General features: G+C 32.7%; 2 protein-coding genes across 2 annotated transcripts; both read right to left on the bottom strand.

Moving 5' to 3' along the window:
• Positions 1-1,146: 1,146 nt before the first annotated feature.
• Positions 1,147-2,159, bottom strand: LOC103828281 (profilin-1). The gene is made up of 3 exons (XM_009103891.3): positions 1,914-2,159; positions 1,575-1,712; positions 1,147-1,491 (listed from the first exon to the last, which is right to left on the bottom strand). Exons 1-3 carry the CDS (start codon positions 2,034-2,036, stop codon positions 1,357-1,359), a joined length of 396 nt encoding a protein of 131 aa, XP_009102139.1. The 5' UTR covers positions 2,037-2,159; the 3' UTR covers positions 1,147-1,356.
• Positions 2,160-4,654: 2,495 nt separating this feature from the next.
• On the bottom strand, positions 4,655-12,293 carry LOC103828280 (profilin-4). Its single transcript, XM_009103889.3, has 3 exons — positions 10,488-12,293; positions 10,109-10,246; positions 4,655-9,559 (listed from the first exon to the last, which is right to left on the bottom strand). The coding sequence occupies exons 1-3, from the start codon at positions 10,617-10,619 to the stop codon at positions 9,425-9,427; spliced, it is 405 nt and encodes a 134-aa protein (XP_009102137.1). The 5' UTR covers positions 10,620-12,293; the 3' UTR covers positions 4,655-9,424.
• Positions 12,294-14,520: the final 2,227 nt, after the last annotated feature.

Raw genomic sequence — 14,520 nt, 5'->3', positions numbered from 1 at the left:
TAGGAAAGTGACTTCTCAAATAATATTATAGAGATAAATTTAAAAATTTTGAAGACCAATGTGAATATTTTAGCCGGCAGTGTTCAGAACGGCCGACCGATCATTGGGCAAGGGAGTATGCAATGCATCAATGAAATTGTGTATTATATAACTCAACAGTATAGAGGCAAGAGAATTGTGAGTTTTGATGATGGATCTGAAGAATTATGTACCACTGAAACACCAAAAAAGATTTTAAAAAATCTCATCAACCACAATGGTAAGTTGTAGGCCCTGTTTTAAAAATAGGCCGCCTAGACGCTACGCGTCACTCTTGCGCTTTGATTTATGCCAACCGGTTTAAAAAATCGGATATCCGATTTTCTCTGTCTAGACCGCTTAAATGACAGTCTAGCCGCATAGGCGGCCGCCTAATCTATATATTTTTTTAATAATATTTTTATTTATTTATTTGATCTAAAATTTTATAAATATCATTTATATTCATACTTTTAATGAAAAGTACACTATATTAAGTTTATATATTCTATTTGTTTGTTTTATACAATCTTAAACATAGAAATGTATTAATGTTATACACAATTAAAGATTAACATGTTTTATAACATAGTAAAGAATTTTAAAATTCCACCCTGCATAATTTCCGATTAATTTCCGATTTTCTCTTTCGGCGCTAGGCCCAACCCGACCGTCCAACTAGAGGCTAGCGAGTTTCCGAACAGGGGTTATAAGGCAGATCATGCCTAATGAAGATTTTGCGACTTTGTGGGTTCTTGAAAATGTCAAGAAGCAAAAATGGACAGAGAAAACTACTGTGTTTCTTCCTTCAAACGTGAATCTGGTACTTAATGGGCACTAATGGTGACGAAGAACTAGCGTTTGCCTCTGGCTGTCCCTACGTTGTTTATTACTACGATGCTATGAAAAGAAACAAAATAGTATCGAAGGACTCTTATCCTTCCCAGTTTCGAACCCAGTCTAAAAAGTCCAAGTTCCTAAACTATTTCTACATCACATTTTCTTTACGTAAATTCATCTTTCTACAAACGTTCTTTTATGTGGCATTGTACACAGAAATGTTCAAAACCACCAAACATAAACCTACCGCAGATCAATTTGAGAAAAACAAAACTATGGAGAAATAAAAAATCTAAAGAAAAAACACAATACATATGAAGGGATAAAAAAAGATGATCCAAATGCCATTACATAAGAGACACAAACCCAGTAACAAAGACCAACAACAAGATATTGGTTCCAAGGCTTCAAATTGATTTGCGTTTTGATAGCACAACGATTCAATCACAATGACAAAGAGCATTTTTTAGTTAAAAAGAAGACTTTGAAACTGAAAATTTAGAGGTCAGACTCGATGAGGTAATCCCCGAGCCTTTCCACAACCAAGTTGCACTGCCCTCCAGTCATGGGCTCCTCGTAGATGCCAATGACCAAGGCTTGAGTCGTCTTCTTGATAGTAACGCCTCCAGGTCCCTGCATAGAGATTCACATTATTGTAAAATGAATTCTGATTCCTATCATAAGATGTACAAGCAATTAGATAAGAATAATGTTACCTTCTTGCCTCGGATGACAGCTCCTGGTTCACCTTGAATAACCATGTACTTGGCTCCACCGAGAAATAGACCGGTTGGGGCAAGGAACCCAGGCTCCTCGAAGTCCGTGGTGATTCCTTTGATCTCTTCAGGCTTCAACTGTAAACACACATTAGATTATCAGATAAACACATGGGGATCCCTATGTTGAACTCAATCTACTGATCCAGAAAAGCAGATCGATTTTCTCATCAGGTTCCGGAGATGGTGAAATCGAAATCAGATCCGAGATTTCTCAGATCTAAAATCACGGAAAAGACGGCTGAATCTGACCCCAATGATCAGAGAAGAGAGAGAAACCTGAGGGAAATTGGCGCTCTGAGCCCAGACACTGCCGTCTTGACCGAGAATAGCGGCGGCGGTGAGGTGGTTGCCTTCGACATCGCACATAAGGTGGTCATCAACGTACGATTGCCACGACATCTTCTTCTTTTTCTCCGGTGGGGTTTTTACTTTTTTTTTTTTTTGCTGTGAAAGACTTCTCCACTTCTCTCTTTCTCAATGTGAGCTTTTGATCGCAGACTAGGAAATGTTGTGGTTCCAATTTATATTCTCTCCCTTTCACAAATTATTATTTTTTATACAAGTACATTAAATTTCTATCATAAATCTCTTATATTTTATTATTTTAAATTTCTAATAGAACTAGAGATTTTGCCCGGGCTACACCCGGGGCTATATACAAATAACATATATTTTATATGTATATTACAATATATTATATCTATGTTATAAAATATAAATAATAAATTGAATTAAAATGAGTAAAACTCACAATTTGTTGTCTTCTACTATCTAAAATATGTATGGAATAATGAACAATGTGAAATTAATAAAGAATTTTTTAAACCTAAGTTATTCTCAAAAATATTTTTACATATATAGTTTATTATAAAATATATTATTAATCTCAACATCACATATTTTTTTTGTTATATGTGTTATTTATATCATGTGTATGTTTTTATATGTCTCTCATTTAATATTTTATAATATTCACTGAAAATATGTGATGTTGAGATTAATAATATATTTTATAATAAAATAATTATGTAAAACATATTATAAAATATATTATTAATCTCAGCATCACATTATTATTAATCTCAGCATCACATATTTTTATATATCTATATTATATATTTTTTCTTATGATTAGAATCTGTTTTTTTTTAAATTATAATTAGTAAAGCTGATTTAAATACTCATTGATTTAAATAAAACAACATTTAAAAATGTTTATTATAACATATTTAGTTTTATATATTTATTTAAATAAAACAACATTAAAATGTTTATGTTTTACATATTTAGTTTATTATAAATATTTGATGCAACGATTTGAGAATTAATATTTGATGTTTATTGTTTATTTATAAAACACGGAGAAAACAGTATAGAGTTATGTTAATGAGTAAAAGATCATACCTACTTGATCTGAGTTTAGAAGTGGCATGAGTAAAGTTGAGAATTGATTGTTTAGAAGTGGGTCGATTAGATCTGAGTTTGTGTGATTTTCAGTCGGAGAAGACGAAGTGGTAGATACGATCAATTATTCTGTCGTAGGTTTTGTGTTTTGAGTAGGGTCCATTTGGGCAATAACAATCTAATTTAAGCCCAAATATAGAAGCCAACACAGAAAAGAAAATTGATCGATTTGGGCTTAAGCGGAATCACTAAGTCCACGCGGCGAAGCCTATCTGACGTGTCAAAAAACTTGTCTTGATTGGATGATTTTTTAATCCCACATGGCATGCTTCTCCTCCTTGTTTCTTGATTCCCATAAGTGGAATAAACTGAAGCGTAACTCTGAGTCAGAGAGTCCTGGTGTTATGGCGTTGAAAAATAGAGCCGCCGGAGATTTGGCTAAAGATTTTGCCGGTTGAGTTTGCGTTGCAGGAGGACATTTTATGGATGTTGTTGAATGAGCTTGGAGGTCGGAAAAGGTTTTTATATAGGAGGAGAGACATGGGGAGTCAGAACGATCATATCAATTAAAATTAAAGGAGTGTAAGAGAAAATTGATAGAAGAAATAGGAATGGAGCAGTATATAAAGAAAGAGGAAAAAAAGGAGCTTGAGTGAAACCATAAAGAAGTAGTATTGATGGATCGATTAAAACTCAGTCGAAATGGTCTACGGGGAGAAGTCGAAGTGGCAGAGGAGAAGAGAGAAGATGAAGTGGTAGAGGAGGCGAGAAGAGACACGGGCGACTTCAGCTCCACGTCGTAGACCTAGATCTAATTATTAGATGATCTAAAAGCCCAATCCCAAATCAAAAGAAACCCACACATAAGTTAATTCAGAAAAATTTTAAAGCCCAGCCCAAAAACGAAATGTTCTGATTGAATGATTATTTATGCTGACGTGGACATGCTAGAATTGGAGATTATCCTCCTTTTAGTATAGTATAGATTCAACCACTAATAACTCAATAAAGAAATACTTATAATATCACTAAAAAAGTTTATGTCACAAATATAGATTCTAAAGATCAAAATAATCAAAATATTTTATTAAAAATGTAAATATACACTTATACTCCTAAGGTTAACTAATCCAAACCTTAAGGTTTAGAGTTAATGGGTAGGGATTTGAGATTGAGATTTAAAATTTTATAGAATAAAAAATAAATATTAAAAAATTAAAAATAAAAATTTTAAAAATAGTTTCAAAAAGTATTTTCAAATTACTTTTTTAAAAATTGGAAAAAAAAATTGAAACTAAAATTTTTTAAAAAAAGTTCGAATTTGAAAACATATAATCTAAAACTATAAAAAAATATTTTTTTATTTTTTTATTTTTATTTTTATATATCTAGGGTATTAGGTCCTTTTACCTATTAAATGAAATATTTTGGTCATTTTTTTCCTTGTAGTCTATTTTTGTGACCAAAACTTGAAAATTAATGGTATATTTAAGAGAATTACCTTAAATTTAATTATCTTTTTAAAAATTACTATTTATTATTACTAATAATAAATTTGTAAAAGCATTCACATCTATTTTTGTGAAAAAATCTAAACATAAGAAATATTTGTCCGCTGAATTTTTAACTATTTTTGTGTTTTAGGCTGTCAAATCAAATTAATTCTAGTTTAAAAATATAGTTATTATTTCTTGATGATTTTTTTAAAAAAATATTTAATACTTCATGTATTCTTAATGTACAAAATGTTGTAGGGATATATTTTTACTATAAAAAAGTTGTAGAAAAGTAGAAAATTAGAATGGGAAATAGGAATTGAAAACATTAATAAGAAGATATGCACGAAGATATAGAAACAAATTTAGGCACAAATGGTACATGTGTGTAAATAAGTTGAGAATCTTTATAAATTTAATAAAGGGAAGAAAAATATACATAGAGAAATCAAAGTATTCGAGTACCTGTCCCAAACTATCAGAGAGAGAGAAAGAGAGAGAGAAAGTAGATCTACCTTGGGTCCGGTGGACGGCCGGCGCGTGAGCGAGCGTGCCGTCGCCGGAGCCCTCTGTCCTTCGCCAAGATGTTCTTCCTCCGCTTCTACTGGTCTGCCTTCCCCGACCGCCTTGTCCGAGCTCTGGCTAAGTCCCCAATCGTCGTTGTCATCTCGTGAAGTACCGACAGCGATGGTGGATAACCGGTTGGAGTAACGACGCGGGCGTGTGGAGGGTCACAGCATGGTGAAGTCGGCATGTCAGTTTTTAGTTTCAATCCGGGAGATGGATGCTTATACAGATCCGTCGCCGCCGGTCCTAGTCTCCGGGAGGTAGGGGCTTCCGCAGCTCAGCCATCGCCGGCTCTGTTTCCGGGGAGTGAAGGCTTCCATAGTCTTGCGTCGCCGGCTTTAGGTTTCTTGTCGTGAGGTAGGGTTTGTTCCCGTTTTCTGGTCTGTTTGGTTGTGTTCTTGGTTCTTGGCTCCTGTGGTTCGCGGCTTCACTTTTCTGGATGAGATCTCGATTTAATCGATGGAACTCTCCGATCTTTAGACAAAGCGTGAATGGAGTGAGATGATTTGTGGTGCCGCTCTTTTGGGGAGGGTGCATGGGGGCTCGGAATGAGTTCGTTGAGTTGTTTTCTATGGAGGCTCGGCGGTATTACAAGCTCCGGTGAAACGTCGGTTACAGTGTGGCCGCTTTCGAAGCGGCGTCGATCAAGTTGCGGTGGACAGGGTGAGATCGCGTAGATGCGCACGTGTCCGACCCCTTTCGGTTTTGGGTCGCAAGCAGGTGGTTCGGTTCCAGCTGTTTGGGCCTTAGGCCTTTTGTTGTATTTTTTGCCTTTTTATGTGGGCTTTAAGCTTTGTAATTGACGGGAAATGTTGGGCCTCGGCCTGTTTATTTTTAATTAAAATTGACGGAAAAAAAAAATCAAAGTATTCGCTGAGTAGCGGAAAATATCATCTAACATACACTAGTTAATTGTATAATAAGCTGTTTCTAAAAACGTTATTTAGATTTTTTTAATTCTATATTACTGTATAGTTTTTTTTGTCAACTATTACTGTATAGTTTCTATAATTTGACTTTGATTGATGTTTTTTTTTTGACATCGATTGATTGATATTTTTATGTGATATATTTAAACAAAATATTCAAAATTTCATATTAATGAATTAGATAGTGACACCTGGTATCAAACCCAACCAGGATCTTCTTATGGTGACTGACTTATTGCATCAAATATTCTAAATGTACATACAGTGCCGTGCGAGAATTTTTGGGGGCTCAAGATGAATTTAAAAATAAATTTTTATAATATGTAATAAGAAATATAATCTTTTTTTAATTTATAATTTAAAAGTAAAGGTTAAAATGATAAGTAGAAAACCGGTATTTTTAGATAAAATGATATAATATTTTTATGTAAAACATTTTATTTGTATATAACATATTATTATAATTATTAATGTCTTATAATGTCCATATATGTCTTATAAGTCATTTATAAAATTTTATATCATGGCTTACAAAACTATTTTATCATAAATTTAAAATAATGGTAGATAAAGTATAGAACATTTTGTCGTTTAAAAAATGATGATAGATAAAAATTATATTTTTATTTATACATTATGATAGTTTGATGAAATAATTTATAGAAAAAATAAATAATTCGTTTTAACATACATTTTAGCTAACTTTTGGTAAAAAAAAAATAGATTATAATAAGTAACAAAAGCAAAACTAAAATCAGAACTGTGAGTTATACCATGTCAGTTCTTTAATCAATTCTTTCCATTTTAGTTATAACACATCTTGAAATTTATTAGAATAAAAACATTCATCGAAAACAAAAGTCAAATTCAGAATCATGTCAAAATCTACCTAAAACTATACATTTAGCTCTACCAATAATTTTATGAAATTAGGAGCCCTAAAAATTGTACATTTTGCAAGGGCCTAAGGCAGAAGCCTTGTCAAAACCATGGTAAGCACGCCTCTGGGTACATATGCCGAAAATGCGATCGCTTGGAACTAGCTAATATGAGCTAAATGCACGATGAGACAGTCACACTTGAAACAAGTCGGGTGCCCATCATTATCATGCTTTACCACTTTACCAGGCATGCTTGTTCCAATAGCTCAAATTGTGTTGAAACAATATATACCATTCTGAATCATTCAGAGGCGGTTAATTATGTTAAAAAGACATTTAAAAGTAGCTCAAATGTTTTGAACAATACATGATGTGCATACATATAGTCTCTATACGATAATCCATGATTTATATTTTGGTTAACTGCAAGTGAAACCGAAACTACTTCGAATTGCTTGCACTGAGTAAACGCAGTGGCTCATATCATATAACTACATACAATAATTAATACTTCATCCGTTTCGAAAGTAAAATTTTTTAGATTTTTTTGTTTCACAAATATAGACTTTATATATTGTTAAGCTAATTTTTAATACTTCGGATGAACATTGATTGAGAATATTTGAATTGATTAAATTTCATTGATGGAAAGTTATTGGAAAGTGTATAATAAAGTAAAAAATAAATTAAATTATAAATATTTATTAAATTTTTAATAAGTATAAAATCTTACTTTTGGGAACAGAGTTATCTGTTAATTTGGCTTTAATATATTATTTTAAGACAATGAGTTGTAAACATGATTGAATTATTGATTTTTTTCAGTTATTCGGCACAAAAAAGAAGTTGAGGGATGCCATAATGTGCCCACCACCATTCGTTCCTTCTCTATTCTCTCCGAATACAGAGTGGATATTCTCTTTGCAGATCACAATTATGTTATTGCGTGACACCCAACATTGCATTTACATCTGCCCCATCACTTTCAATAATTATAGTGTTTTAAGTCAGATTTTGGAGATTATTAAGATGGTCTTTGATTTTGAAATACTCAGTCTCTCATAAGTTTGTGGAAATAGTCGATAATCAAATCTAGGAGCATTTTCTTACTCAAAGAAAAAATCTTGGGAAATAATCATCACATGAATTATTCATTTTTTTTTATTGATCAGTCGATGAAAATGTCTTGGGTGCGTATTATAAAAATTCGGTGTCTATTGTTCCACCGTAATACCGTGATAGTTGTCTCAACCAAAACAATGTAAAATCTGCTTTATTCTTTCTTTCTCTTTTAACAAGGATTCAAAGACTTTGTAAACATTTTAATTTTTGGCATATGGTTATTTTTTTAAAAAAAAATTGATTTGACTACATACATCACCAAATTAAATTTATCTTTTCAATATTTTATCCAAACACTTTTAAAGTTAAGTTTACTTAAAGTTGAGTAGTTGAATAACAGTAAGTTGCTAGGAAATGATTTGTGGCACTGTGGGAGAGAAGGCAAAATAGAAAACAAAACCATGTACTAATTGCATGATAGTAAACAAGTTTTTTGAACTTTCTAAAAATTAATGCATCACCGTTAGATGAATGGAACACACAAGTCAAGAAAATGAGCGTGAAGACCCATTAGGGATGCTTTGTCGGGGCGTTACATATTGTTAGAATCATGAACTCCTATAAGCAAGAGAGAAAGAAAGAGTGGAGAACTAGAGATAGTGAAAATGATCATCTTGTCTTTTTTTTACATCATCTTGTCTTTTTCTTATAAGTAAAAAAGCAACTCTTAGCCGTTTTGAATTTAGAATCTTCAACTATAAAGATACAATAGTTTTGATGACTCCACACATCAAAATCCATATGTCTAGAAACACCAAAGTATAATGGTTGAAGGTGTATTGGAGAAGAATGTCTTCTCTAATAACATTTGGAGTCTAATATAAACGTAGATTAGAAATTATCTTTAGACTTTAGCCCCAGATAATGGAATGTGTTTGAATCTTAGTATGATGCAACAACATTTCGGTAAAGGTCTGCGCCAAGATGGATTATATAGAGTTTGAAAACTCTATGAATGATGACAGTTATTATGGCATCTCTGATCAATGATACTTGGGAGGCGGTAGGCACATCAACTGATAGAAGGCTTTGCAACCACGGTTGGTTAGTTCTTAAAAAGGTTGATGGAGAATGTGCAAATGTAAAGAAAATTATTCACGTATCCGACTTTTTCACTTATTATTCACTGAACCATGTGAGTATATACGCAAAAAGAAGTGCAAGGAAAATTAAATCAAAACAAATAATTTAATTGCGAAACCAAGAAACAGAGGTAAATAGTCTTAAGTTTCGGATTCTTCTTTTGTATAATTATCTGCAACCTCAAGTTCAACTTTCTTTTAAACTTTAAGCAGAAAGACTCAAAATTAAATTAGAAAAAAACATACAACCAACCAAAAAAAAAAATAGTAAAACAATGGTTTAAAGGACTGGAACTGGATCATTCTTCAGAGATCCTGTTCGATCAAGTAATCACCCAACCTCTCCACGACCATGTTACATTGTCCTGGAGTCACTGGTTCTTCGTACAGACCAAACACCATCGATTGTCCTGTTTTCTTGATCGTGATTCCTCCAGCTCCCTGCACAAGTTATAATAAGAATCCCACAAGTCTCAACCGCTAATAACGTTTTTGAGTTTGGAAACCAAATTCATAACACCAGATATCAAGTGATTATATATTTGACCATCTTTGCAAAAGTTGATTCTCCTAATCTTAGGCATGAATTGTTTCAAATGCATTTTATGTGTTTACGTTTGCATTTGCATGGATCATTTTTATATTTAACTTACCATTTTGAATTACATAACATGTTTCAAGCTTCAAACGCAATTGTGAATTCCTTTTGCGTTTGCCATTTACATTTACACTTAACAAAAAAAGAATCTTAAATATGTAATATTTGAGCTTACATGGAAAAAGTGTACTAAATGTATATGCAAAAGCAAAGAAATAATCCAAGCTTAGAGTATCCATTGTTTCATATGCAGTTTCTACGTCTGCATTTGCATGTATATGAGATAAAAGAGCTAAACTTTCAGAAATTAGCTTTTTTTTTAATTTGAGTTCTCTAAACTATTTTTGCAGATGCAAAAAAAAAAACATTGGAAATTCTCCTAATTAGTATACCTTCTTGCCACGGATGACAGCATTAGGCTCGCCTTGAATAACCATATACTTTAGTCCTGCAAGGAACAAGCCTGTGGGAGCAAGGTGGCCTGGCTCATCGAAATCTTTCATGATATCTGTCATCTCTTGAGGCTTGAACTGTTTGAAGAGGATAAATCATCAGCTATTTTTTGTTTGAAAACAATTGTTTAACCATATCCAAAATCAGGAACTTGGTACATTTAGAAATAACCAGTAAGAAAATGTCAAATACAGTTATACACTTGCTATATATATTTAATTAAACACGCAGAGCCTACAATATAGTTTGAAACGGTTATATGCAAGTTGGAATCGAAGAAGGCATTAATGGACGATCAAGGAGGATACAGAGAGTTACCTGAGGAAAATTAGCGCTCTGAGCCCAAACACTACCGTCAAGGCCGATGATGGCGGCAGAGGTGAGGTGGTGACCTTGGCCATCACCAACATCGCACATCAAATGCTCATCAACGTAAGTTTGCCACGACATTATCTCGATTTCTTTCTTGTTCTTCCTGGTTTGTTAATTTTTAATAATCTTCTTACGTATGTATGTGCAATGCATGCAACTCTGAGGAGACTTCGTCGTCTCTCGCTCGTTAAATAGGGAGCTAGCAAAAATGTCGTGCGATGAAATCTGAACCGTTGGACTCAATAGGTACATTCTTAGCCGCTCACAAAATTCAACTAATACTACTCACGTCTCGCCTTTGTTCTCGCCTTTGTTCACGCCAAGTGTCCTTATTTATAACGAACATGAAATTTTTAAGGAAACAACGACAATATATTGACTTTTGTCTATTAGTTCTCTCATGTTATTGGAAGAAGACCAATGAAATGATTGTAGGACCATGATTTTGTAATAGCGACCTTGAAACAACCTCTTCTGAATGAAAATATCGTCTCAGTTTGAACTCTCTACACAGTTAACATTTTACTCTGAAAAATATTTTGGCATACCTTGAAATAAAAATATTTTGGCATACCATAACACAATTTTACAATTGCAACGGAGAACTATTATTTTGTAGCATATATGATCATTCTAAATTTCCCAAGCTTATTGGCAAATTCTCGAGGAAGAGCTTTGCCATGTCGAACATATATAGATTCCTCTCGTTACCATTACCGACAATGAGCTTGTGACATAATCTACCATGGAATAAGGTTATATCAATTTAAATGTTATACTAGGTGATAACCCGCGCCTTGCGCGGAGTAAAATTATTAATTTTAATATTTATAAGATAAGAAGATATTAGATCTGTTTAGTGTGGACATCGATTTGGTTTTAGGTTGGATTTTTTTAGATTTAACTCTTTTAAAATATAACAACCATTCGGAAGCTGTATTTATTTTGGTTTGTTCAATTAAACTGATTTTTTCGTTTTTCTTTCTTTCAGTGATAGATATGTAGTTGGAATATATATCGATTATTGCAAACTTTATGTAAAAAACTTGATATCTTACCTGATACAATCAGTTAGATTTAATGCGATCATCTTCACTTTTTAAATAAATATATAATAAATATCTTAAGCAATCATTAATTGAAAGATACATTATTCTTCTATAGAATTCGGTGTAGAAAATCCTCCATCGAAAATTCATAGGCTTCAGTATATGAGTGTTTCAAACTTATTATATTATCAATAGCTAATAAATAAGGACCACATACTATAAGTTATAAAAAATAGAAAATTCAAAGTTTTTATTAAGTGATCAGAAAAATTCACCAGCATCATCGTAAATATTGTCAAAATTTTAAAATAATTTTGATTATTATTTAAGTCAACCTCAGAGTGGTATTGCCGGCTTTTGTATCTTTTAATGTGACCATGTTAACATTAACAACCATTATAAACGTTAGCATGTTCTTACTTCTTAAAGCTTATCCAAAAACCTTCTTTCTCATTATGTTAAAAGGACTTACCGGATCGATGGGTCAGTGGATCGACCGCGGGTGAATCTTGGGTTAATAAATGAATTAATTTTATTATATAATATTATATTAGCTATGAAAATAAAAATATAAAAACTATAGTTTGATATTTTCTAAATGTATTTAAAACATAAAATAATAGTTTGGATATGTATATATTTTATGTTTAAAAGGTATTTAGAAAATACTTAACTTTAGTTTTGATATTTTTATTTTCATTTTACCTACAAAATATCAAAAAATAGTTTAGACTACTTAAAATTTTCTGTAACAAAGTAAAAGTTATGACATCTAAAAAATTTAAGATATAAAAATCATAAATATTTATATTTCTAATTTGAATAATAAATTAAACTTCAAATTTAAAATAAACTCAAAGTGAAAGATCATTGTAATAAATTGTCAATAACGGAAATAAACTAACACCGAATCACATCAACTAATTTTGGTTCTCTCTACCATCGTTCACTTCATTTTCTTCAGGTGACATAATGAAATCTTCATCAAAATCTAAAAATCACAAATATAAAACTGAAAAGGGAAAACCTTACTTTTTTTTTTGTCAGCACCTAACTTCTTAATTTGAAACTTAGAATATATTTCGGGCAGCACACTACGATAACAGAAAGTTACATTTCGGCCAGCACACTACGATATACGTATATTGCCATAAACAGATTATATTAGTTGATTATCATATATTTTTTGCCTTGGCCAGCAACCAACGAATTGGTTATATTCGCAGATTTCAATTGATTTTCCAACTCGGAACCAACCGGTTCGGTTCATTAATTCAATTAAAATCGCTATAGCTACAATATCTACGTTATGTTAAACTCTTTCTTATACAGAGTTCTCACGTAACAAACTAATGGGACGTTGAATATAGTACAACAAATCCCTTATAAGAGAAAAGGAAAAGACGTCATCATCTTCTCCGTTATGTCCTCTTGAGTAACAGATAAATGGATTTCTCTTCTTGGGACGTCGTCATCTTATCTTTCGATCACTCCTATTGGGATTCTCCATACTCCTCTATAGTCTTTATATCGCAAGCATGCACATAGATTGACACATTGAAGAACAAAGTTATGTGAGAAGAAGAAGTCACGTTGAAGAACAATATTAGAGAGAGTGATGATACTCTTTATAGTTCATTTAATCTCATAGTATGTGCATTCTTCTCACGAGTGTAAGTATCACTATGGCCAAGGTTTATGACCTTATATCATGATGCGTCATGTAATTGGTAGACAGAGTAATCACCGTCGAGCACATTATAGCATCAATAACCCCGCGGATATCATGATGCATCATGTCTTCAATGTGTTATGCAGTGGGGAGCTTCGCAATGTGTCATGCAGTGGGGAGCTTCAATGTATTATGCAGTGGGGAGCCGTCAAACACATTATATCATGGTGCTTCATGTCTTTGCGCAGCCCTCCGAAGAACGACACACTGTAACCGTCCAGCGATTTCGCAGAACGTCTCAAATCAGACGTTGGAGAAGTTATCCACCTAAACCCCAGCGATGTGCACGGACGCGCCACGACCGACGATGGTCTTCAAAGTGTTACTCAAGAGGACAGAATGGAGTTCATGATGTCGTGTGTCGTTGGAACATGATACAGATTTTTCTCGTCTTCAAAGTGTTCCTGATGCGTTCTTCTTTCAGATGAATGGTCATGTCTCGTCTGAAGATGAGAGAGCGGCTCGTCTTCAACCCCGGCGTGTCTAAACGTTCCGAGCTTCGGGGTCACTTGGTCGTCGTTTCCTAAGTCGGTCTCCACGTAGAACTTCGAAGGTTTCTTTGAAAACCTTACGTTTGAAGTAATAGGTGCTTAAGAATGAAGAAGATAAAACTCCCCGCTTTGCGATTCCCGTTAGAAGTCTAAAACATTACTTGGTTACTTTTTTTTGTAGAATAAGGAAACTCTTTAAGAATTCGCTTATAGAGGAAGCAAATAAGGAAACTTATTTGTGAGAGTGTCTCTCCAATAGACACGTGTCCAACTTGGTGTGAAAGCATTAACTCCAATGCTCCTCTTTTAATATATAAGGGATTCTTTTTTTATTTCTCAAATCCTCCTATTTTTATTATTTATAAGCGTTTATAAACCATTTATAAGAGTTTATAAATCATTTATAAAAAAATAGAAATCGTCCTATATATTAAAGAAACATGGAAACGGAAGCGGGTGTACATGGAAGCGGAAGCGTATGGAAGCGCATAAACGAATTTTTAAAAAAAATTAGGAAGCAGGTACGTGTTGAAAGCGTATCCATATATATATATATATATACATATGTAAGAATTTTTAACAAATCTAGAACTAAAATTATATGATTTAAATTTAAAATAAAGCATTTATTCATTTATAATAATTTTAAAATAAATTATTATATTAATTATTTTTAATACTTTATAACTGATTGACATAATATATTT

Source organism: Brassica rapa, chromosome A07 (genome assembly GCF_000309985.2).
Source record: "Brassica rapa cultivar Chiifu-401-42 chromosome A07, CAAS_Brap_v3.01, whole genome shotgun sequence".
In the NCBI taxonomy this organism is placed as follows: Eukaryota; Viridiplantae; Streptophyta; class Magnoliopsida; order Brassicales; family Brassicaceae; genus Brassica; species Brassica rapa.
This window is presented reverse-complemented; position numbering and strand designations above follow the sequence as displayed.